We start from the raw sequence: 26,117 nt of genomic DNA, 5'->3' as shown, positions 1-26,117 counted from the left end.
ACCAATAAGACATGACAAAATTATGGTTTGTTCACCACAAGAGTCAATAGTTATTGGACTCTACTATATAAACAAAGATTTCCCCAACTTTTTTCAACATTGATAATCTTCTTTTTCTTTCATATTAAAGTTGCTTTAAAGTAAGTTTATATGTAAAGCAAATAAGTTAAGTGGTATCCCACCCTTTTATCATATATATATATATATATATATATTTAAGAAAATGAATGATTAAGATTGAGTGTAACTTAAATTATGTGTAAACGGATACCTCCTAGTATATATATATATCATATGTAAATATGTAAATTTTATGAAAGCAATAATAGATATATTTGCATGTTAAATTTAAAGTTTTTTTTTTTGTAGATCACAACATCCTTCACTTGGGGTAATCTATCATTTATTACATATGATAGTGATCTATCATTTACACTATATTTGTATCTATAAGTTATTTTACTTCTTATTCCAATTCAATATTTTTATATTAGTTAGAAGATAATTGATTAGAGACTTGAAGACATAACAAATTTGAGAGCATTATTTAAAGCAAATGAAGTAATACATACGGTAGGTGGTGCACAAGACTTGAGAGGATTCTTATCTGTTGCTAGGTTGTCGTATTAATAATGGCGATATAGAAAAAGAAGCAGTAAAGAACAGAGTGGTTCTTTAATTACTTCTCCATAGGACCATTCACAGTGAAGAGAGAAAGATTGGGTTATGCTGTCGGTTGTTTTTCAACCGTAGGAAAACAAAAGCGGTTTTCTACCAAACTTTCTTCTTCTTCCCTTCCATATAAGGCAAAACTTTGACCATCTATAAATGGAAAATTATGCCTTAAATCATGTATTTATTATTTTAAAACTCTCTTTCTTTTTCTCATGAGTATCATATTCTTCTCTTTCTTCTCTTTTACAATTATTTATTTATAAAACAATAAAAAATGAAATGGTGGAATATTTGAGCTGTAAAGGAAAAATCTCCTGGCCAAACCTCTCCCAATCATAGTGCATTTAATGAAAGTTATATACTATTACGATTGCTAAATGACTTGAATATATATAATCTTAATTTCGAGGGATCTAAGTCTAAATGGACATTATCTTAACCCTTGATATCGTAATGTATGTGTTATAACAAGGAAATTAAAATTAGCCTTGTGAGTTTAACTTTGTTACTTCTCACCCTCCTTGTTCTTTATCTGCTTCATCATTAATTTCTTTCCCCATTTCTTGCTTGTTAACTCTATTGATTAATAGGACCACTTGTTTCATTTATTACATATATGTGGAGGTAGTAAATTCCAGTATAAATGTAAGAGGGGACTAACTATATAACCCAACATTAAAGTTGTACACATGAAAAAATATTAAACAGTGCATGATATAAAATTATGTTTTTTCTTTCTAAACATTTTTCTGTTAGCAAAATATAACTTTCTTTATATATGGGACAATATTTTATATCACTTTCAGATAAAGATATATTTTGTATCATTGATTTTTGCGAGATATTTGTAATGATGAAAAGTAAATCAGAATTTGAAATAGGTTGATTATTATTTGTCGAAATTTTTCTTTCAAATTCATGTTTCAATAATGAAACTTATATTTTTATAAATAAATATTAGTATATTAATATTTTATTTTAGGGTAAATGAGCATTTCTTTTTTACATGACTACGTAATAATATATAATTGATTATACACGTTGTGATTGGGAAAAAAACGTTATATTTACGAAATGATAAGTTTTTTTTAACACACAACGCACATATGGCAGAATAACTAGTGGAGGAGTTGTGTGACAGTAGCAAAAATGAAAGATATGGTTCTTAATACTGTTTCATATTAACTGTACGACATATACAGAACATGCTTCAAAACAAACACGGATATAGTGGAGACAATGACACAAGTATAAAAAAATGAATATTTAAATTTGTCGAGTTGACACACGTATAGGGAAAAAATATAAATGTGTCAAAAGGTATTTAAAATGAATATTTAGATCAATTTAACATTTTAATAAGGGTTTATTATTTCTATTATCGAATTTTATATAAGATGATACCCATTTATATATGGGAACAGAACATTCATCTTTTTTTAATGCAAATGAACCAGATACAAGCAATGGACTTAACAAAAAAGGGTAAGAAGAGCCTATTGCAGATAAAAACTACTAAACTATGGCAAATCAAAATAATCTCTAAATCTTACCTATTTTATTATTGCTAATCATTCTCGAGTGCTGCAAAACATTTATTCTCTTTTTACATAAAATGTATAATAGCATCTAGTAATGGATAACACTTATCTAAAAGACCAAGGGCTTGGTTGTTGTTTTGGATAAGGGAGATAAGATATGATCGACAAGCTATCATATCTTGTAATTTACTATTGGGTAAGTCAATACTATATGAAAGTTTACTATTGACTTATTCTTACATGTTTATTTAGTGCATTTTGATATATAGAACTTGGCCAAGAATCCGGTATATTATGGAGAATTAAGCATGTTGATATTAGATTGAATTTCATTAGAGATGTGTTATAAGAGAGATATGGCTTTCCATACAAAAAATAATTCAGGGGATGTGTTAACTAAGCCTTTGTCAAATGGGAATTTCATGCTTTACTTAAGTTTAGTTAATATTCGCAGAGCTTGAGGCCCTCTTTGGTGTGTGAAAAAAATGTCAATATGCGTGTGTCAGTGATACCTTTGGCATGCCTGTATTTCTTTTTGTTTACATTGATTGTAGATACAAAAGTAAGCAACATTTGTTACAAGGCGAAATTTCATTTGTTATGGTATAGAAGGATTTAGGGGAAAATATATGATTAGCATGAACAAAGGTGAGAAGGAAGTTTAAGAAAAACAAACGAAGACAGTCTTAGATGTACAAAGATCACCCATCGAAACAGTGTATTAACCTTTGTCCCAAATCAATCAAAGTATTAATAAAAACATGACATATCAATTAAAAATTTAATATTGTTGTTATTTCATGATCGTTAGTGTGAAACAATGTATAAGACAAGATCTATGACAAAAAAAAATCTATTACTTAGATATATGGGGTATGTATTTTTGAGGGGCCCTTTTTGGATCTGCATAAAGAAAATCCAGCTATTATTGCCTCTGTCTACTTCTCAGATGACAAAAAAAATGGGAACAGTGTTTCTGCATTACCACCTCCCCACCATCAAACACCATTTGTTTTTTCTCTAAATCCACCACCAAGACTAAGATAACTAATATGAACACACAATTTAAAAAAAAAAACTATTGCAAACCAAGGTTTTAAATTATAATCACGCCCCATTGCAGGAAAAAAATGCCACAATTATGATCCAAATGCAATTATCTCACATGAAAACTATATAACATCGTGCCTCAGTTATGGCATATATAAAAGCTTTGTTTGTTTCCATTGTTTTCTTCGATTCTTAATGTGTGTTCATCTTTTCTACAACAAAACACTTTAGCTTTAGTCTTAGAATTGAGTACATATGGTTCAAGACCCAATCTCATTTTTGCAGTTTCGAGTGGAACACGTAGGCCAAGTTTGTCGTCTTCTCCTTCTTTTCTTCCGTACCTAGTGCTTCAAATCAAACCACTTCTCATCATCCTAGCTACCTTATCTTTTATATATTTCAACTTGAATATAAATAATATCTACATCTCTATCTATCTATTTAAGTATTAGTCCCTACTTATTCATTTGTGGCAAAGAATTGTCTTTATAATGGGTGGTACAGCATCAACATTTTTAGTTTTCTATAGTGGGTATCAAGCATTTTTCAGTTTCCAACACAAATTGTGTGGATATGCAATGCAACCCTTATAACAGAGTCTTATCACAAATATGGGCATTTTTTCTATCTATAGTGTTTTTTTTTATAAATGAATTATCTATATAGTCATATCTCTTGTGTCATTTCTAAAGATATAATGTTCTATTCCTATTCGATATTCACATTATACATATTCCTCGGAAAACCATACAAATATGGTAAAGCTTTTAAAATAATGTAGCTATATTTGGTTATATGCATTTATGCTCTCTCTATATAAATAACAATTTGCAGTTCATTAAAAAATAATATTACAACTTGCATTCTACTAGAAGAAAATGTAGTACCATAAGAATAAAGTGAAACAGCACTCCTTAATTAAGGAAAATTGAATAAAAATAAATAAAGTTCCACTAGACTAGTGATGATTTCAGCAAGGTGCGGTTGTCATCATATATAATAACAGAAATGAAAGTTGTTTATGCAACAATTTCTTTCATTAAGATTCTTTCCGGTACCAGATAATCTAATACTAAATGAAGATTATCATGACATAAATCAAGTTTTAATGAATATGATTTAAAATTATTATTTTTAAAAATATTAAAATAAACAGGAAAAAAAAATCTCCTCCTATTTCAGAGTCCAATAGTAATAGCTGAAAGGAGCAGGATTCCACTTTCCGTATGGCTACTTTTCTTTTTCCAACATAGCTCACACGTGTAACATACATGCATGCATGATATATGGTTGGCAGAAAGAATTGGCGTAGTTCCATTGAACGTTCCAAGAGAAATTGATATATACCATTTTTTTAATGATTATAATGATTTTTAGACTAATCTATTAAGGTGATATAATATTTTTCTTTTATCTTTATGGTCACTCAAATAACTGAAATTCACATACTAACACCAGATAAATAAGAAATGTGAAATAAAACTATATTTGTATATAGATATCATTTCTCCTAACAAAATGTGTTGGTCAGTGTAGGCAAAGGTTGGTTCAGATGTACTCAGCAATTGGCATGAATGAAGGTGCCCCTTCATATGCCAGAAAAAGGACATCAACCCACCTTCGCAAATTTAATTTTCGTACTATATGTACCATATTCGGAGGATTATGTTATCCGTTTCTTAGGACATCTTTCTGTAAAGGACTATATGTTAAGTAATAATAAAATAATAAAAAATACTTAGCATATATTGAAGAAAAAATTCAATGTATGGTTCACTTTATATATCTATCTATATGTATATATAAGTATAAGGGTTTTCTTTCTTGTCAAATCAACAATCTTCTATGCATGCTTTAAAAAAATGAAAACTTATTGAGCTAATAACGGGAAAAAATGAAAACATTCCTCTCATGTAAAGAAAATTAATCTTTTAAGCATATTGATCTCTTACTCTAGTGAAATTTAAAGCAAGAATCAATATATCAATAACAGAAAATAATTATTATTATGCATTATTTTCAGCAGAGATTCAATTTCGGTGACATTCTTAATGTGAATATGTGATTGGAATGATATATGTGTCACAGGTCATCACACATACGATATATTGGCAAGTTATATACATATTATACAAAATTACTACATCATCAATTATTCATTTGTATTAAAATTTTTTGAAGAGTTATTGATGAATAAACATCAATTATATATAATACAATAAAAGTGTATCAACCTCATATAATATATAATATGAGTACATATTTCATTTTCTTTTATTTATTGAGGTAAAAGTTTATAGAAAAAAAGTATATCATTTATTGTATTATTTAAAATAAATAATAATAATGATAATCAAATGTGAATGTATCAATATAATCTCTATGTAAAAATCTTAAAATTTGTGAGACATTCTCTAATAGATTAATAGTTCACCAATTGCATCATCATATAAGGTGTCACTTTTCACATATTTTAAAAATTAAAGCACAAAAGTGACAGCGATGAGGCCACCGCCGTAACTATAATGTGATGGTATTGAATAAAACTAAAGAATTCAACAAAAAAGAGGAAATGATAGATATAAATTTGGGTTAAAGAATGACATAGCATGTATTGATGTGAATTTTGTAATGCATTCCCAGCGACTCAACTAGAGAATTGCCTTAATCTGGCCATGAGTATATATGCCCCTTTTCTCCAAAAATGTCTTATCATAGACCAACCCATTTATTTTGTTGAATTGATAGGGTGCAGTAGTGAATGAGTGGCCTAAAGAAGCTATTTTTCGAGAGTGAATGGTGGAGCTGCTATGGCCTGTGTCCACTATAGCCACTTGTGCTATGCATGCTTTTAGAATATTACCATAACAAGCGTGAACCTTTTCTGCTTCTAGAAAACCAAATCCTTTTCGGTGTCACAACCTCCAGCGCTATATTTCGAGTTTAAACCCGTATTCTTTTTATATAAAATAGTACTACTAGATATATAATTTAAGAATTAAATAAATGGACACATTTTGTGTGTGAAATTATATGGTTGAATAATATGTGATGGTATTTAAATATTAGGATTTACTTAAAGCTTTGTTTAATAAAATTGATGAAAAGCTCTGCACCAAGACGCTTGCATCTCCATTGGGCTATTATGATTCATTTTGTTGCGCCAACTTTAATGTGAAGTGTTTTTTAAAACGAGTGTTAGTGTAAAAAAATTCATCTTCATTGATTCCTCTTCTGAAAATAATCACTGCGAAATTGCAAAATACCCTGATACAAATAGTAATCATATAAGTGGTATCATCTTAATAGTCTTGAAAATTATAGAATTGGATATATTGAGTTAGAATAATCACTTGATTATTTGATAACCTAAATAATAATAACAACAACTATCTTATAATTATAAAAAAAATATAACTATTATCTTATTCCTTTTCTAATAGCCTAATAACTCATCACATTACCAAGCAAAGTACATAGTTTTCTTTAATATATTGAATAAGATGTATACTTAGAGAATAAAATTTTCTTTCAAGATATATGTTCATTTATAATTTCTAAGAGAATATTAATTGTTTATTTTACAATAATGTCCTTATGGAAAAGTAATTGATGAGATGTAAGAATAATTTCAATAAGTAAAATGTGAAAGTAGATATTACTTTTCAGAATATTTACAAAAAATATGTGTTTGTAAAATTCATAAAGTTTTTTTAGATCGGCAATTATTAATTGTTAGTATTTTTGTTGTGGGTGAGACTCTACTGTTAATCTCTTTCACTCTCATCATCAAACCACCTTATAACTTTTTTTTTATGGTGGGATTCGAACCACCTTATGACTCCCAAAAGCCATAAAATTTACGGAGGTTCTGTATAATTTTCCCTGTATTTAATTCTTCAAAGGCCATTTTTTAGCCATGGATTGAATCTCTTATTCAAAAAGTTTAAAGATTATTGTGAATTGATGGTCATGTGTTCTTATGTCTTTTGTACACATATAATGACTAGTGAACTGGAGTGAAATTATCACAAAAATTTAATGTTATAGAAAAAATTGAAGGTAAAGTTACTGAGTTAGAATCTAGTAGCATAAAGCTATCAGATGAAAACTTGAAAAGTATAACATGTAGTTTCTGGTGAATGAATACATGACCAGGTTAGTACTATGCCGTGTTGACCAGAATAACCTCTAACATGGATGAATTATTCAAGTAAAGGACGAAGAAAGAAGAGCATATATAGTGACAATAGAGTAGGTTATGAACAAGTACTATCCAGCTTTTGAATATGCCGATCGTGTGGTATTCTGTAGTTACTGGCAACTTTTTTAAATGCACGTAAACAAGTGGGAGCAATTATGTTGACTTCGGGAATTTTGTGTCATAGGCATGCAATTTTAGCTCATTGACCCAGATCGCTACGATAGTTTGCTCATTATTCATGCTTGCATTTATATTGGATAAAATGAGCGATCTATGGGCTTAATGCATAAAAAAGTGAAAAATATGCCGGGTAGAGTCAAACGAACTAGGCTGCATCAACATTTGATTTATGCCATCATAGTTAATAAAATTACGATTTATCAAATAAGAATAGTAGACTATTACTTTTGAAAAAGAATCATCTGTCCTAAGAAAATTTTATCCTCATATCTCTAGTCAATCAAACTTCACAAATGTTTTTTAATTAAATGATATTTTCTAATTTGATAGGAATACAAAATGAAACAAAAATGAGATCATGTGATTTATATCTACTGCTTTTGGGGATATACGGAAACTAGGGTTTCCTCCATTTTCATAGGAAGAAAATTTGACATGGCCGAAATTAATCTCTCAATAACTTTTTTGACTTGAGCTCTATTGTGGTTAAGTTATACATGAGTTTCCTGGTTACTAAAGTGATAATGACCCAAATTATCCAAAAATAACAATATGTTAATAGTTGTTAAAGTAATAATGGCCTAAATTAAAGTAATAAAAAACGGAAAGTGACTTTAAGTATATATTATGTTTAAATGATACTTGATATAGAATTGAGTTAGTCTTTTGTCTTCAATATGTTTTTATTTTTTATGTATATAGTCATTGTTAGACACTATTTTTTAATATTATTTATGATCTTAAAATTTGTGTTACTATCATATATCTTATATGTTCACCAACACCTCTCCGTCTCTTGTTGACGCGAAGTGCAATTAACAAAGGGTTTACAGAATCAGAAACTGTAGTATTATATATCAATCTCAAATATCTAATACACCAATGACGCAAATTTTGGTTGTGAAATGTCCTCTAATAACTCTTTGGCATGAAAATGCATCTTAAGGAGTTTCTTACAAACTGGTATCTATTTTAAAGAAGCCAACTACATCATATTAAAAACACAACTTTCCAACACATTCAAAATACAAGTATACAACCTTAACATATTTTTAATATTATTTAATCATTGTCCTTAAATAATAGCACTAATTAACATTCTTCTATTTCTAAAATAGATTCTCTTTACTTGCATGGTTGTTGTGTTGTTGGGTCATATTCGTCCCCTCTGCTGCACCAATTTAAGGAACTGACACATAGGAACACTATGGGAGAATGTAGCTTCCAGGTTGCATTACAATTTACATGGATCAGAGATTGTTATTGTTTAGCAAAATAGATGTGAGCTTTTTAGGCTTTAGGTCCATGTAGAGTGTTCTATAAAGAGACTCTATGCCACCCTCCTTCTTTTTCATGGTACAAATTTGTTTTTTCAGTATGTTTTCACTTTTCAGTTCCACTAGAAATGAAACCAGGACCTCCATCCATTTGTTGGCACATCTAGGAACAATTTATGTGAAGTATTATGATATTTTGTTCGTATATTAAGTTTATATTTTAATTTCCTTAACTATTAAAAGATTGTATAGAAAAATAGAAAAGGATTACATCTTACTTCATTAGCAATGTCTCCATACAAAAACTTTGTTAGATATTTTTTTTATCAATGGTGTTATAACTAAAGAAAGATTTGTTATCCCAAAAGATATCATAAAATATGTCCGGTATTAATGAAAATATATTATGTTAATTAAAAAAATTAAATATTTATTTATTTTTTCTATTTTTACTTCATTGTGATTAGTGTATGACACACTTCTAATAGATAACTGAAGATTAAATCATTCATTGTGGTAACAGTCATCAAAATAAATTAGTCTTCAACAACATAACTTTTTATATACTCTGTGGAATTGAACACATATTCAAAAAACTTCATAATGTATCAATTGTGTTAAACCTTATTATACTTTTAGCCTTCCCTCCAAAACCAATGAATTAGAAAATTGGTTAAATAATATATTCTATTTCTTTATAATTGTTTACAATCTATCAGGTAAAAGAAATTGATCAATAGTAAATAAAAAGTTATAAAAGGGGTGTTAGAAAAGATAGAAATATCAATTTTCAGCTTACAAATTGTTTCTTTTTAAACAATAAAGCAATAATTGTTCTTGTTTTGACCCATGGCTTTTTAGTTGACTATTTGGTTCAGCATCATTAATGAAAATATCATCCATTTAAAAATAAAATTGTTTATTATTATTAAAAATGGCTAAAAGTACACAGTTAGAATTCAAAGCCGTGAGACATATGATAGGAATAAGCCACACACTTAAGCCACTACCTTAGGACAAGAGAGGAGGGAGAGGGATTGGGTGATACATAACTTAGTTAGTCAAATGAAAGAACTTCAAATGTAGCGGGTCTGAAGTAGCATCTGCATTGATAGTTTAACACATTATATATGATATTTAAAGTAATTTGTTTTTATGAATTAGCTCAATTTTTTTATACTGCTAAAGTTATCTCCTCACCATATGAGTAAAATATTAATATATTTTGGTTTGTGGTTCTCTCTCTCAATAAGTATTCCTCACAAAAAAAATCAATCTTAATTATTTTCTATGTGCATATAGTCTCTCTTTTTTATCAATAAAAAAATATCTTTTATCAATAAAAAATACTTAGACAAAATTGTCTTTGCAAATTTCTTGCTCAATCTGAGTGTTGGATAAAACCTTAATCATGTTGTCAGTTTTTTAGAAATGTGCACGGAGTTTGAGCATATAAATGTTGTTATGAACATTATTTTTATCTGATTTTTATGGACAAAGATTAATAGTACCCATATTCCATGAAAACAATTCTGGGTAATGGTCGTTTAGAGTTAGAGACGCCTCATTTGGTAAGCTAAGAAATATAAAATGTGAGTAACCAAAGTCAAATCTCTAGAAGTATCTTCAACCCTTTTCACTTTCTCTAAACAAGAAAAATGTGTATTAAAAAAATATAAGGGCTATGAACTTATAGGGCGGGGGAAGAACAAGTTTTTTAACGTGCATGATTGGTTTGATGATATATCTTTATTTGAGTTGAAGTGAAAGTAAAGCAAAGAGAAAATGACAAAGATTGTGAGTGGCTCCCCTATGTAGTAAGTAGGTAGTGGTCGTTTGAGATTTCATGAGTTTTAGTGGCATTTGACCAGTTTCCATTTGTTGTTGTTTTTGGACTGTTATGTCTGGCTTGTATTGGATGGCCAGCCATCTTTTGAATTTGAAGCATGAATATAATTATTTCCTTTTAAATATCGAATATAACTGACCAGCAATGAGTGCTATAACGAAAAGTGAAGAAAAGGAAGTCCCAGAAGCTACAACACCAATCAATTTTATGCAAATATACTTATTCAAACTATTCAGTAACAGCATCATTGACAAATCAAAAAGAGATGCAAAGTGATCAGATAGAAATAGAATAATAGTATTACATTTTAAGCATCTTTTTTTCTTCCTGGATGAGTGGGGTTTGCAAATTCTAGACTCACCACACATACATGATATTATTCATTTCGATTTAATTTTCACCTACGCATGAATGACAATGACCTCACAACATGCTATCTTCAAAAGTCTTTCAGGCTTTTATTAATTTATCAACAAATATTACATAAAATTTAACACAAATTTGAATAAAAAACTAATAAGTTTGCCCAAAATTTAAGGACATAAGGTATACATTTTGTTTTCTCGTTCTATTATTGTTATTTATCCCCTAACTTCTCTTAAAAACTAACAGCTTGGTTCAAATATTACTAGTATTTTTAATTTTGTTTTAACCCCTTTGGTTCACTTATTCAAACAACAAAAGCTTGGGTAATGTTTCTTAAACATTAACAAGATGAAAGAGTAAATGTAATCTACCTTACACATGACAATACACTTTAGGTTATTACAATTTCACCTACTTTAAACTTAAATTCACTTTAAATTAAACTATTATTGTCCTTAGGAGAGTACCCTTGACCAGAAGATGAAATGGTTTTTGTGTCATGTACTGTTTGTTTAAACACTCTGCACGTGCTCACGTAGCAATTTATGACACGGAAGCACTGGAACATTGCAACAAACGACCAAAATTCAAGTTGGAATGGTAAAAGAATAATGCTATCCCTTATCCGATTAAGGATAAAAAAACAACAAAAATAACTAAAATGGATTGTCCTCAGTTAACAAATGAAATAAAATAGACAAAAATATAGATCTTCGTAATCTGGGCCAAGTTATGTGTCTCATGCGTAATGAAAATTCTTAGGAATGAGTAATACGGAAGCATATACATGTCTATGGTCATTAGTACGTATAGCATCCGTATCAACTAGTCCAACTAATATCTTAGAAGCCAAGACAACATTCAAGAGTAAGACAATAATAGAATTGCAGTACATTTATAATGTTACAATATTGGACTAAATTACTAGTGTTTGTTTTTATGAAGCTCTAAAATTTCTCAGTTTTTTTTTCTTCTAACTTTTATGTCACCGTTCCCTCTCTGGTATTTACTGTTTTATTTTATTTTTATGTCGTCTAACTTCAGCATCGACAGTGAGATGATCAAAATGGATATAAAAAAGTGCGATAATAAAAACTTATTTTGATTATTTAAGGATTAAATAAAAGATCGTATAAAAAGAAATATTGCGACAAAGAATAATAGGAGAGGAGGGATCTTTTACGCCAATCTAAATTAAGAAGCATCCTTGCTTGCTTCATCAATAGCTCACTGTTTTTTATTTTTAAATCCATCACTAAATTAAAATTCTTTCATACCAATTAGTTGGACCCTTCCTTTTAAACCTTGTTCTAGTTATGTCTCTTATATCTAGTTTGAAATTATAATCTACATATATATATAAAAATGAATTGCTAAAATATTTCAAATGAACGCAAAATGTTATAAATATTTCATAATTTTAAACCAAAAGTAGATTTTGTGAAAAAACAATTGAACATGGACGTGTTTATTATGGTGTTAAGGTCCTTCCACAAAATATAATGTGATTAAATACTCTTATTAAGCCAGCTGTTGGGCCCAATAGAAATATTGGTTGGGCCCAATAGAAATATTGGTTGGGCCTAAACAATTCTCCCGTAAATTGGACTATAACTTAGTTTTGACCAATATACGACCGTCAACCCTCTCACACCTTTCAATGGTCACTACTCACTACTCACTGAGCTTATTATCTTCCTTTATTTAGCTTATACCAACAACCTACAAATTGATTAAAACAAAATGTATGAGTAATATTTTTTTACTGTTGTTAATTAAACACGATATTTATGTGCTTATAGTTGCATAACTGTTGGTAATTTAACTATATTAAAACAAAATGCATGGGTAAAGAATAATTTATAGTTGCATCACGCTTAGGGGCTTATAAATAAAACACAACGAACGTAAACACCAAAATGCGGTCACAAACTTCCTTACAATGTTCTTGGGTAGAGGTGAGGACCCAGGAGTGTCAGCAAAAAGGTGCATGGTATTTAATACTTATTTTCTTTATTTTTTATTTCCATGTTAAGCTTTGAATCATATATACGAGTATTCCTGAGTTGAAGCCTTTAAGTGCTCCATTCCTTTCTCTTTCTTTTCATACTTATTATTACTGTCATATATGAGTATATCTCATCCATGTAATATTTATACATTGTTAATATAAAAATTAATGTATAATTAGTATGTTTATTTACATTTTGAAAAGTAAATAATAATTAATCATAAATTGTGAATAATATGGTAAAAATATATAAAATTTATAAATATATACATTTTTTTCTTGGCAAACTTAATATATTGAAAATTTATCCACATAACTTTCACGCATTTTTACACTCAAACCAAATTCAAACTAAAAAAAATCTGAAAATGATATCCCACACCCCTTATTCCTAGCATAATTTTGTATTCAAAGCAATGTCTTTTTTTAATTATTATAAAGTATATACAAAAAAGAAGGCATGATGACGCACTTATCAACCATGAAATTGAATGGAAACTAAACAAACTAGAGAATGTGCATCATTCATTAGCTAATCTTGATTGATATCTTATTATATTTAACCAGTCTATAGCAAATATATCCATTTTTCTTCATGTTATACCTTCCAATTATCTTAAATGAACTTTATTGGCTTCTAAATAATTAGAAGGTATGATTACTCAGTTCAACATATCTATGAATGTTCTCGACTCAGACATGATTATTTCCGATACGATGATACATGTGGGAAACAAAAAATTTAGTTAAATTCCATTTTATAATCGTATACGAGATTATGAAACAGAAAAGTTATAAATAAAGAGAAGAAACGTGAAGCAGTCAACTATACCCTATAAGAATTGACCTAAGAGGACCCACATGAAGAGGCCTAAAACATTCCCACAAAATAGTTGGACCAGCCCAAAAACCACAAGGAAACCCCATAGGTCCTAGCCATGGCTAGTACTAGTAGCCTTGAATAGTCAAGAACCAACCCAGAAAGAACACACCACTCACCATTATTACCACCTTGTTAAAATACTCTTCAACTTAGATCTCTCCTTCTATGCTCCCTCAATTCTCAACTTCATTCTCTTGCTTTCTAGGGTTTTCGATTTTTCTCCCATTCAAATTACTCTTCCATCTTATGCTTCTTTTTTCTTATGCAAAACGTTGTCCCTTTCTTAACTTAACCCTTTCAATATAGTTTCTATTTTCTTTTTTAAATTATTAATGGCTTCATTTCGTAGGACTCTGTCACCGGCGTATCACGATCGCCACCACCACAACGGCGTCGTTTCAGTTTCTTCCCCTTCTCACAAATTCTCCCCAAACAGCAACAATTACTCCAAATTGACCTCTCCGTTACACGCGCTGCTCGCGCGCGTAGCCGGCGCGTTCGCTAAACGATACGGCCGGAAAGGCCAGTGGAGAAAAACTCTCTTTCGTTGCTTGCTATTTTTCTTCGTCGGTTTCTTACTAGGCATGTTCCCGTTCGGCCACGTGGCAGTTAACGACGACATAGAGATCAATACACCACGCGCCACCACAACTTCCAACAAAGCTCAATTGCCTAGGGACGATGAAACCGGTTTCACAATTGATCCAGTGAGATTGACTGCAGAGAATCACATCTCCGAGGCAGTTACTAATTTCAGATTCGATTTCGCACCGAGAAAGCAGTTAATTATCGTTACTCCGACCTACAACCGCGCGTTTCAGGCTTATTTCATGAACCGGTTGGGTCAGGTGCTCCGTTTGATTCCTCCTCCGGTTCTCTGGATTGTGGTTGAAATGAATCCGGCTTCAATGGAGACCGCTGAATTGTTGAGGAAAAGTGGTGTAATGTATAGGCATTTGGTTTGTACTAAGAATTCCACTGATGTGAAGGATAGAGGGGTTCATCAGAGGAATACCGCGTTGGAACACATCGAACATCATCGACTTAATGGCATTGTTTACTTTGCAGATGATGATAATATATATTCCCTACAGTTGTTTGAGACATTGAGACACATAAGGTACATTTATCATCTTTTTGTTCAAAGTGTTAATTTGATTCTTTTTTGTATTGATAGGTGCATATGATCCATATTTAGGTAGCTTTAATAACAGGAAGGACAAGAACATATGAGTTTTGTTTTATGTTTGTCGTAGATCGTGTATTCAAGAAACCACATACCAAGTAGTGTTCCTACGTTTTGTTTTTGGTTGTTATAATAAAGCTGGGACATAGAAGATTGAGATGCAAGAGTACAATCAAACAAGTTAGATGTATATTAGAAGTAATGTCTAGTGTATAAAAGGAAAAAGAGAGTATCAAACAAAAGGCACAAGCTCGACTATGTAATTGCAAGCTGCGAACCTCCAAAAATACATATAATTATAATGTTTTAGTGCACGGCAGCACGGGTTTCCACCTAGTGGGGTCTTGGGGATGGTAGATGCAAATTAAAGTATTTAAATCCATAAACATATATGACTCTGTTTAGTTGCCAACAGCCTTTAATCCACTAGATCTGATGAAAGTTGTATTGGCAAACAGCTATTTCATGATTAAATGTATTTTAGTATTTGGAATTCTGAAGTTTCAGTGTTTTTTCTGCCCGTGAAACATATAATTATAATGTTTTTGTTCAATCATTCTGTTTTGTTGGCCATTTTTGTACCTGAATAAGCTTTTATATGTTCAATTTTGCCTTTATGAATTGTGTCCTCCGATTACTATTTTTAAACTTCTATGTTGATATGTTTAAATGGTTTTATAGTGGCTTTGGTACTTGGACTGTTGCCATGCTTGCACCAAGCAAGAACAAGGCTATTTTGGAAGGTCCCGTATGCAATGGAAGCCAAGTGATTGGATGGCACACAAATGAGAAAAGTAAAAGGCTTCGTAGGTTTCATGTTGATATGTCTGGATTTGCTTTTAACAGCACAATTTTGTGGGATCCAAAGACATGGCGGCGCCCTACCTCAAATCCTATTCGACAGTTGGACACGGTGAAGGAGGGTTTTCAAGTATACCTCCTATCTTTACTTTTTAGTCTGCCTCGCCTTATTAATATGTTCAGATCTCCTCACTTTTCATATCTTATTGGTTAATTTCATCTGCAAATCTTATAACCAGCAATTGAGATTACCATTCATTTGACAGGAGACCACCTTTATAGAACAATTGGTGGAAGATGAGAGTCACATGGAAGGTTCACCTCCTGGTTGTTCCAATATAATAAATTGGCATCTCCATTTGGATTCACATAATGTTGTTTATCCAAAGGGTTGGCTGCTACAAAAAAACTTAGATGCTGTCTTCCCCGCCAAGTAATCCTCCACCAGTTCTATCGAGAGTACGTGATAGGTATGATCTATTTGATTTTGTAATACGGCATATTGAATCATATATATAATTCTTAAGCAGATGCACAATGCCATGCACCCTAAACTCTTATCTTATTAATACAGAAAATGTGAATATCATGACCAAGTTTATTACGTAATTTATGGATTTTCTCTGTATGGTTTTATAGCTTTAATCTCATTGGAAACCAAAATTAAATTTACTTCATTCATGACAGTTTGCACATATTTGGTATTTGTTCATCACTGAATAGATGGGCGCATCAGTTAGCCACCACTGGCTCTAATGCTGTAATGCATTATGTTGTCCGGCAAGACAGGAACAGGTTACTGATTTTGTTACTAGCAGAATTCTCTTGCACAAAAAGTTACTTGCAGAGGCAAACTTTTGTTGTTGTAAAGATTGTTGCTTACTTCTTTGAATAGATACAAAGATTCTTCTAGAAGAGAGAAAAGGAAAGGAAGAGGAGGTAGTTTATCATATTAAATTGCTTAATTTTTCAACATTATATGCAACTATGTATACAATGGATGTTTCTTTGAGGACTAATTTGATGCCGATCGACAGTATTTCTGATTAAGTCCTTGCAGCAAAATTTGCTGTCAGTAACTCTTCCTGTTCCTTTCTTTCTTTCAATTCGTGGAATTCTTGCAATACTTTCTTAATTTTGGATATACGGAAAAGTTGCTGTCTAGCTTGTTGATCATAAAGGAAAAATTTTCCACGTCATTTGAATCATAATATACTAAGCAGTTGAAAGCATCTGAATCTGGATATTTATAGCATTTGAATACTGATATCAGGTAAGTATTTAGTTTACTTTTTAAGAGGACAAATGCCAAAGGAATAAATAGGCCAGTATGGTAAAAAAGTCAGTTGGTGTTGCTATTAGTAATTTCGAACCACTCAAACATATAGAAAAGAAATGGTGCCAGTTTCTATACTAGTTTTCTTATGCAACTCAAAACAGAACATATTATCCTAAGAGTACCCACTACAACTCACTTTTCGTTCTTAAATGGATCTCATTGATTATTTTATATTTGTTGATACATTCCAACAATTTAAATAATTCAAGCCAAAATCACCTCTAATAGTGCAACTCTTTCTGTTTTTAAATGGACCTTACAAACTTACCTGCATTTATCTTCACTTTTATTTTATTTAATGTTGATCTCTTCTCTCTCTTCTAACAATTTTTTTCATTTTTTAATGATGCATTAACTATAAGAATAGTGCCTATTTTGTTTACTATTGTGAAATAAGCTTAAGAATGGTTCTTCTCCAATAGTGAAATTGGAAGAAGAATGTTCTTATTTGACTATGAACTGAATTTTTGTCACCACCATAGGTACTCTAACAAGCATTTTCAGAAAATATTAAAATTCCAACAAATTTTGAATACATTAAAGCAATGGATTATTGAAATACTAATTTTGCGACTAATACTGCATATAATCCAAATAGTTAAATGTATTGTTATCTTCAATTTCATTCATCCGGCTTTCTTCATATCAGATCACCTTCCTCTAGCACAAGCTTTGGTATGATCAAACGACTAGTGAACCCTGTCTGTCTTCATGCATCAGTTCACCTTCCTCCATTATTTTCCACCAACAAACTGACTACCTCTTGAATATGCAAGATCAAGTGCTGATCCTCCAAATTGGATACATTGTACGTGTTCATGGCTGGACCAAGAGGGGCCAATCCTTCACTTAATTATGAAGACTATTGGACCACATTACGACCGGGGAGCCTCCAACCACCAGGGAGTTCCATTATTACATGGATATGGGAAGAGTGAAGAGTCACAAGTGAGACACCATGTCTTGAACCAAAACCTTAAGGCATTAATTCCATGAGCATTTCTTTCTTATAAACTCTTTCACTCCTCCTTGCATATCCAATGTGAGACTTCACACTTAAATAAACCCAACCCTAAAACCTTCACTTAATTATAAAGACTAGGATCATGGAAATAACATACACGAAATTGGAAAATCATTAACCGAAGTGCAACCCAACCCCAAAACCTCATGTTTAGCATATACTGAAAAGGTGATGGTTTAGCAGAGGAACCCTTATGTTTTGGAGATAATAGATTTTCACAAACATTCACTTTACTCAAGTTGACACTCTCCTTTCGCTTTGTCCATCAATGCTTATAAGCTTCCCTATCAACTTGGACAAAGTAAAACGAGAATGCAACAAATTTGTTTGCTTAATTGTATAAATATAACTGTTATGATTTTGATGCTAGCACTATTCCAATTTGCTTTTAGGAAAGGGGTTGTAGGAAGAAATGATTTTTAGCATTATCCGCATTATAAAGACCTCGGGCGAATAGGATTACGTAGCCACACCTAAATCAGTATTGGTCATCAACAAAATTGAATGGATATTACATGGGAATAGAATTAGAAAAAATGCAACTATGCTACAATAATCGTGTATGCAGGATGAGTAGATTTCCTGGAATATTGCAATGAGCTTCATTCTTCGCAACTTGATATATAAGTGTGGAATCATGCCCCTGATAAACCAGTATTCAGGTTCGAAGGGCCATCACTGTATAAAATGCTTATTCCTGTATCTTCTCTTTGGGTGGCTGGAAACCATGGAAAATTGAACAATCTGCTCAAAAATATTTTGAATCAAGCCAGTTACTAAGCTCACTCCTCTAGTCACTTGACTATTACATCAGAGTTGCACCGCGAACTGCAGAATTTGTGTCAGAAGGGTGCAATGAAGTTGATAAGTGTTGCTGTACATGGGTTTCATTTGCTAGACCAAGAACTGCTAAAGTTGATCTGTACATGGGTACATGTGATTTTAGCTAAATTACAAAAGAAATTTTGATCTAACTTAAATACATGATGTAAATTGCAAAGGAGAATCTGAAACTATAAAGTATTAGTATGCATTGTACATCAATATTGATTGACCCTAGTGTTAACAGAAAAAGTATAGTAGTTTAAATCAGATCTTATGTCTTTATGCTCTATAACTTTTGGTACCTCAACATACATATTTTCTACTTAAGGAATAAAACCCAAACAATATTTTTACATATTTCACGGTGTCAGTAAAGAACAAACTATAGGAACATTTGAGCTGTATCCCTCCTTTGGTATTGGATTTAAAGTTCCAAAAAGGCCCTCATTTTCTTAAATAAATTTCTTTTGTTTCCTAGGACCAAATTACATCTACAAAGATCAAATTCTAATTTCAAGAATGATTTTTTCCCAGTACACCCTGATGGATGCAACACCCCCCATGGAAAAAAAAACATATCTGAAGATCTTACCTCGGGAGTGAAGATTTCACAGTTGGTTGGTTGGCATAAGAAGCAAGAGGACCTCTGAGATAAGCATGCTTGTTGAGAGCACTTTCCAGTTGTGGAGGTGGCAACTGCAAGCAGAATGCAAAAAAAAGGTTAACATCCAAGTATAACAAAATAACAAAATGCTATATAAGTTGAGAATGCAGTACCTGTAACAATACATGAAAAGAATGTGGCTGCGTCTGATATACACATTTTAAGAAACCTGCCCATAGTTTTGGCATACGCCACACCTGCACTCATCATAAAGTTTAACATCAGGCATCAGCTGTCCAAAAGTCTTAGATGAATTAGCTGAATCAGAAAGCATACCTGTTTAGTCACAAGTTTCGAGAGTATCTCCATAACAAAATCAACCTGAAAACAGAACATCAATATTAAAACGTAAATATAAGTAGAATATTTCCATCTCATTCAGAAATTAAACGTGGAAACCTCATTTGCTACATATGTTAATGTCACGTATATCCAAACAACAAAGATCAAACAAAAATACTATTATTATTGGTTATCGAGTGAGGAGGGATAAATCCCTCCAAGTTTTTGAATATCTAGGCAACAAAAAGGCTAGGTTGCCTTTGAAAATGAAAACATGACACTACAAGTCGCTTGAAGCAGCAACGGGCCGCTCTGGCGTGATTGCTGCACTATAACATGCTATTGACTACTCTGTGCCACACTGCTACCCTAAGAAGAATGCAGGTTAAACTTGGTATTATGTTAAATCTTTGCTCAAACTATATGCTATACTCTAAATATAATATTAATCATGAAGACTAGTAATAGCCAGAAAATTCTAATGTCTATGCAATGATGCTGGAAAAGTGGCTTCAGGAGCTTCAATCTGAGGATATGGCATTCACAATGAAACAATTATAGAAGAAGAAAAGTGGATTAACAGACACCTGCCAGTCAAGGCAGCTTTTTCCTTGAGAATAAAGATAACAAGTATCACAAGACACATCAACAAAAAATCTCTCAAATACAGATACTATATACTCTTGTTTCTGCTCTAGCTTCTACTTCGGAAACATATATCCACAAAAAAATTCTACAAGAATGGAGATGCAACTAAAGAATAAAGAATGAAGAAATTGAAGATATAACATCATAATCTAATGTGTTCAATGCATCATCTAAAAAGAATGCAACTTCGTAATATCTTAACACTAGACAAATGAACTAACAGAAACAGAAATGCATGAACACTACAAAATTCAAAAGAAATTTACCATTGTAGGAAAAGCATCAATGGCCTGAATAACCGTTCTCATGAAAAGCAGAGGCAGCGGACTTTGATCAACCTGAAATTTAAAAAAAAAAGGCATAAAATAACTGAAGTACATTTGTATTGTGCAAGGACATGTTGAATCTCCTTACCATCTGGTTCAATGCCTTTGCCAGAACCTGCTGTGTGAACACTGTACGTTGCTCAAAACAAGCCGAGCAAGCATCAGTTATCTGTTAGTGTAAACCAATAATTCAAAAGTTAAGACTACGGCTTTAAGGTTTTTTAAACAGTTGATACAACAAAGGTTATGCAACTAACTTCAATGAATAAGAACATGCAGTCAATCAGACTGTGGTTAGGTAAACAGTATCGTAACTAAGGAAAAATAATAGGATTAGTTGTGGCGAAGATCCGAGACAAATTAAATCAAAGCTTCATTCTAAATCACAGAATACAATTAGGCTAGAGATTTCGTGGACAAGACAGGAGTGGAGATTGCATTATATTAGAATAACACTGAAAATAGATCTTTTAACAGCTTTTAACAGGTAATACAAGAACAATAATAATGATTGCATTGTGTCTAAACAATGCTACAAAGAGAGCACAAGGTAGTTTAAGAATAGCAAAAGGTATTTTTAATTTCTGGGCATAGTAATGCATGTCTAAAAACTTGTAAAAATTTTCATAAAAGGAATATATTTTATTCAGCCTCAGTTATATAAAATGATAAGATACATGCCTTCTTAAGTGCAAGGCCGTCTTTCTCAGGAACAATTCCATGTATAGCAACCAATACCTCTACAGGTGTTAAAGCTGGACCTGTATGAGCTGAACCCTGCCATTGACATCTTTGAATACTTAGCATATCTAGAACTAAAGGTGAAAGATCAAGAATATAAGAACTAGCAGTTGGAACAAATTTTGCATTTAAAAGTTCACTTTTTATTGAGGCTAACCTAGATATAGATTCCTCCTATGTACGGAAAAGGAAACTGATATATGGAACAGTGGCATGTGACTATAATGCAACCAATGCCCCAGACACAAGGTATAATAAGCACAAAAGACATATATGTAAATCCAGCTTGAGAATTCACTTATACCTGCAGTATGAGAGCAAGTGCTCTTTGAAACTTTTCCAGTGGAAGGTCCACAAGCCGAGGAAATATTGGTAAAACCTGCAACCATAAACAATTAAAGTAAAAACGTATGCCTCTGATACATCATAGGATATCCCAGGTAACAAATCGTCATAAACAGCATAGTGTTTAAGACCACTCATACTGATGCTGAACCAGATGATACATGGCATCTTAAAACATGTCGACATAACTTAATTTCCTTTGTTCAAAAAATAATGGTTTGAAAACCAAACATTCTTAATGTTATAAGTTGAAGAATAAATACTACCTACTGAATTAGATTCGAGTTTGGACAAAGATTATCTCACTATCTCAATTAACTAAGCAGTAAATACCAAGTGAAAGGAAGCATGTTGTTGAGACTTGAGAACCTTATCAGCCGACCAATGCGACAAATAGTATACTCATAACTTTTCATCTCATAATTTACAAACCCTTTTGGACAGAACCCTGAATCATGCTACTTTATCAGTCACCAAATTTTCTAGTCACACATGCTTTATCAAGGATGTGGATGGAATTTGGTAATTGCAAGCATTCTTACTTTATCGATCATAAAAATAAAAAAAATGATCGATCTAACATCTTCAGACCTAAGAAGAAACCGGAAGATTGCCTACACTGACAAATAACTAAACCAATATGGGAAGAAAAGCACTCGTAACATTAATATAAAATGGAGTGCATGCTACTCTTTAGAAATATATAGAAAGAAAAAAAGTTAGCAATTTTACCTCCTTTTTAGAAAGTGATGACAGCAAGGGAACAAGAATGGTAACATCCTGCAATGGAGAATCAGCGCAGATAAGAAAACAGGTCAAAAATCTAATGATCGGTGGACATTTTTACAAAGCTTTCAGCTGAAAGGCATACCCTAAGTTTTGTCTCATATAGATGTTTAACAGTAGATATCAAATCAGGGGAAGGTGTCGTCTCTTGGGTTAGTATTTGCAGTACCTTCACGAAAACAAAATCAGCTTTTACATCATATACATACTATATTAAACCTTCAATGATGGAACAAAATAAGCTATTGTCAGCAATGAGAACAGGATGCTACCAGTGTCAGAAGATTTTCACTTCCTCGTGGTGGATCAGATATAATTTGGAGCAATTCAGAATGAGATTGCCCTAACGCCCTAACAAGAATAGGAATGTGGCGATGAAAAGCCTGCAAAAACATAAGTTCAGAAAGTCAGAAACATTAAAGAAAGACATACAAATTCCAATAACAACAGAAAAGTAAAATCACAACGAAATAGGTTAAAGGTAAAAACTCTTTAATGATATGATTTAAAGTGGTGACCTTTTATGACATTCATTTTTCATCGTGAAACAAATAGTTACATTTGTATGTTGTCCCACATAATTATGAGTAAACCTAAACTTGGATTTAATATGCTAACAAATATATAATTGGATCAGAGAGGATAATTCAGGTATAGTCTCTCAGTCTTATACCACAGTTTTTTTGTCAAAGTATATTACTCTTCTCCACATACCAGGCAAACTTTTTAGATTTAAGAAGACTCTTAGCTCCTATGTGTGAACATTACATATAGTCAAAAGATTCGCTGTATCATACTATAATGTCACTAAACTAACATTAATACATAATTAACAAAATAAGACCTGCTTTACAGTTTTTGGGGCTTGCCAATAGACATTGAATACAATCCAGAGAAGACTGGGTTTCTGCAACGATATTAAAACTGCATCAGTAACTCAGTGATACCAAACATATGAAAAGTAATCATCAACATAGTCATTGTCATGTTCTAAGCTTTATGTGATGCATATGTAAAATACACCTTTGTACATAGTGCAAAAAACAAAGATATCAAGCGTTGAGCATCAGAGAATGATATAGATGGAACACTTTGAGGCATTGATTTAGCAACTCTAGCAGACTCATTTTCAGAAATTGTGGACTCTGGAACTTTTGATGTGCCACTTATTTCCATACTTTCAACCTATAAAATAACATCAAGTATCCCACTATCAGTCATCAATTTACTAAACTATATCCCATTAAGTGGCGCAGTATCAAAGCACATTAAACAAACACATACAGATAAATAAATAGGCACTGTATGATTTACATCTAATTGGTATTCAAACCATGTTAAAAACAATTTTGTTTAAAACTAATACAAACTGTCACATAATCTTACAAAACTCGTGTGTTAAGAGTAAAAACTGAATGATAAAATAAAAAAAAGGAGAATGCTAACAAGTGCTCTCACAGCATTGTTTAAGGATTCAAGAAATGTAAACTTCGCATTGGAAAGTGACATTAAATATCTTGAAAATTTAAAAGTTATGATTTCAAATGCAAAGTCTCTATTTCTTGAATCCTTAAAAATGCCCTTTGGGTATTAAAGGCATTTCTTAGCAAAACCTAAGAAAAAATAAAAACATAATTGCTTGATATTCTATCACAATTTCATGAAACAACATTGCTGTGAAAATTTTACCAAATAAATATATTATGTGAAACAGGTTAGCTGCAGGAAGGGAATCGAATAAAATAATCAGATTACTATAGTATGGAACTCTCCAGCTCTGATAGCAGTCATTGCGAGAAATATTGCTTAGAGAAACAATAAAAAAGGGATAGTTGAAATAAAACAAGTTTAACACCTCTGCCTCAGCATTTTGTGCAGTACGCCCAGATTGCAAAAGACCAGTATCAGAAACCTCATGCTGTACAGCAGAAAGAAGCATATTTGTTGCAAATTTCTCAACATCTTCTGATATGTAGCTAAGCTGAAAGAGCTTGTTTGTCACCTATACAACACACAAAAATTGGTTATATTATTAATTAACGGTCGGTTAGATTTTGTACAACCATAAGCTTTAATAGTTCATACCAGCCGAATAGCTTTTGCACGAATCTCATCCTGTGAGTGGACAGCACACTGCAATAGTAAATAGTAAGTCAAATACGTTAGACATTGGAAAGACATGGAATTTAATATGGCTTGACCTATAGGAAATTATAGTTCATGAATGAAGCAATGATATCACTACGATAAGCAAAATTACAAGGAATAGCTACTCAACACTAAAATCTTACCCAATACACCAAATCATCAATGTTAACTTTTAGTACAATCGTTTAAGCTAGACATTGGTTTTACAATATACAACTAGAACAATTTTAAGCTAGACAGACACAAAGTACATATTCTAAGGTAAGACTGATGAAGCTACATGAAACGTTTTCTTGTCCAAATGACACAAATATTATCCAAAAGGAGGCTCGTGAATTACAAGCTACCTTCAATGCTATTCCTAAGCAGGCTTGACGATTTTGTGGACGGCCTAAAATTAAACTCCATATGGCACCAAGACCTTGAGTTACACGTTCAATATCACGAATAATTTTTCCATCATGATCAATAATGTCAGAGTAGCAAAGATCATTCAAAATCGTCAAGGCAGATTCTGGCAAAAGTGGGACTTCACCAAGAAGTCTACTAAAAGACTTGTCTGAAGCTGGAAAAGATTCCAATAGAGATTTGGCCTACAAGCAATGAGTAAATCTGAGATTTTTAAGAAAGAAATTAATTTCAAAATAGAGATTTTTCATTAAATAAGACTAAGCAACCAATTATTGCCTACCACTCCCAAGAGAAAATTCTCATACAAAACACCAGAAGATGAAGAGCATCCAGCTGAGTCCAATGTCATGAGGGAGTGCAGATGATACAAAACATGCATTACAAGTTCATGGCCCTACAAATCCATGAGAAGTGACATGTTAGAATTATTTAAACATAACTAATTAACAGAAACAAATTCTAAGAGTCATATCTGTAAATAAAATGATAATATTCCATCATCAGTCATAACCATTAAAAATTGGGTATATGAGTTATGAACCATATATAATGACT

The 26,117-nt window shown here is 31.8% G+C and overlaps 2 protein-coding genes across 2 annotated transcripts in view; one reads left to right on the top strand and one right to left on the bottom strand.

Annotated features, from left to right (window-relative positions):
- Positions 14,106–17,073, top strand: LOC109328127 (probable beta-1,4-xylosyltransferase IRX9H). The gene is made up of 4 exons (XM_019561428.1): positions 14,106–15,156; positions 15,904–16,153; positions 16,290–16,493; positions 16,711–17,073. Exons 1-3 carry the CDS (start codon positions 14,369–14,371, stop codon positions 16,458–16,460), a joined length of 1,209 nt encoding a protein of 402 aa, XP_019416973.1. The 5' UTR covers positions 14,106–14,368; the 3' UTR covers positions 16,461–16,493; positions 16,711–17,073.
- LOC109328126 overlaps positions 18,794–26,117 on the bottom strand; it is a 16,271-nt gene continuing 8,947 nt past the window's right edge. The window contains exons 11-27 of the mRNA XM_019561426.1: positions 25,843–25,956; positions 25,499–25,744; positions 25,089–25,136; positions 24,859–25,005; positions 24,027–24,188; positions 23,848–23,910; positions 23,276–23,386; positions 23,089–23,172; positions 22,950–22,997; positions 22,177–22,251; positions 21,813–21,908; positions 21,220–21,300; positions 21,072–21,143; positions 20,152–20,196; positions 19,989–20,072; positions 19,804–19,907; positions 18,794–19,306 (exon numbers count right to left, since the gene is read on the bottom strand). Of these exons, the coding sequence (XP_019416971.1) occupies positions 19,192–19,306; positions 19,804–19,907; positions 19,989–20,072; positions 20,152–20,196; positions 21,072–21,143; positions 21,220–21,300; positions 21,813–21,908; positions 22,177–22,251; positions 22,950–22,997; positions 23,089–23,172; positions 23,276–23,386; positions 23,848–23,910; positions 24,027–24,188; positions 24,859–25,005; positions 25,089–25,136; positions 25,499–25,744; positions 25,843–25,956 (1,695 nt within the window). The 3' untranslated portion in view covers positions 18,794–19,191. The remainder of the gene's footprint in view (positions 19,307–19,803; positions 19,908–19,988; positions 20,073–20,151; positions 20,197–21,071; positions 21,144–21,219; positions 21,301–21,812; positions 21,909–22,176; positions 22,252–22,949; positions 22,998–23,088; positions 23,173–23,275; positions 23,387–23,847; positions 23,911–24,026; positions 24,189–24,858; positions 25,006–25,088; positions 25,137–25,498; positions 25,745–25,842; positions 25,957–26,117) is intronic.

Source organism: Lupinus angustifolius, chromosome LG15 (genome assembly GCF_001865875.1).
Source record: "Lupinus angustifolius cultivar Tanjil chromosome LG15, LupAngTanjil_v1.0, whole genome shotgun sequence".
NCBI classification, from domain to species: Eukaryota; Viridiplantae; Streptophyta; class Magnoliopsida; order Fabales; family Fabaceae; genus Lupinus; species Lupinus angustifolius.
The sequence above is the reverse complement of the archived record's forward strand: the minus strand, read 5'-3'. Positions and strand labels throughout refer to the sequence as shown.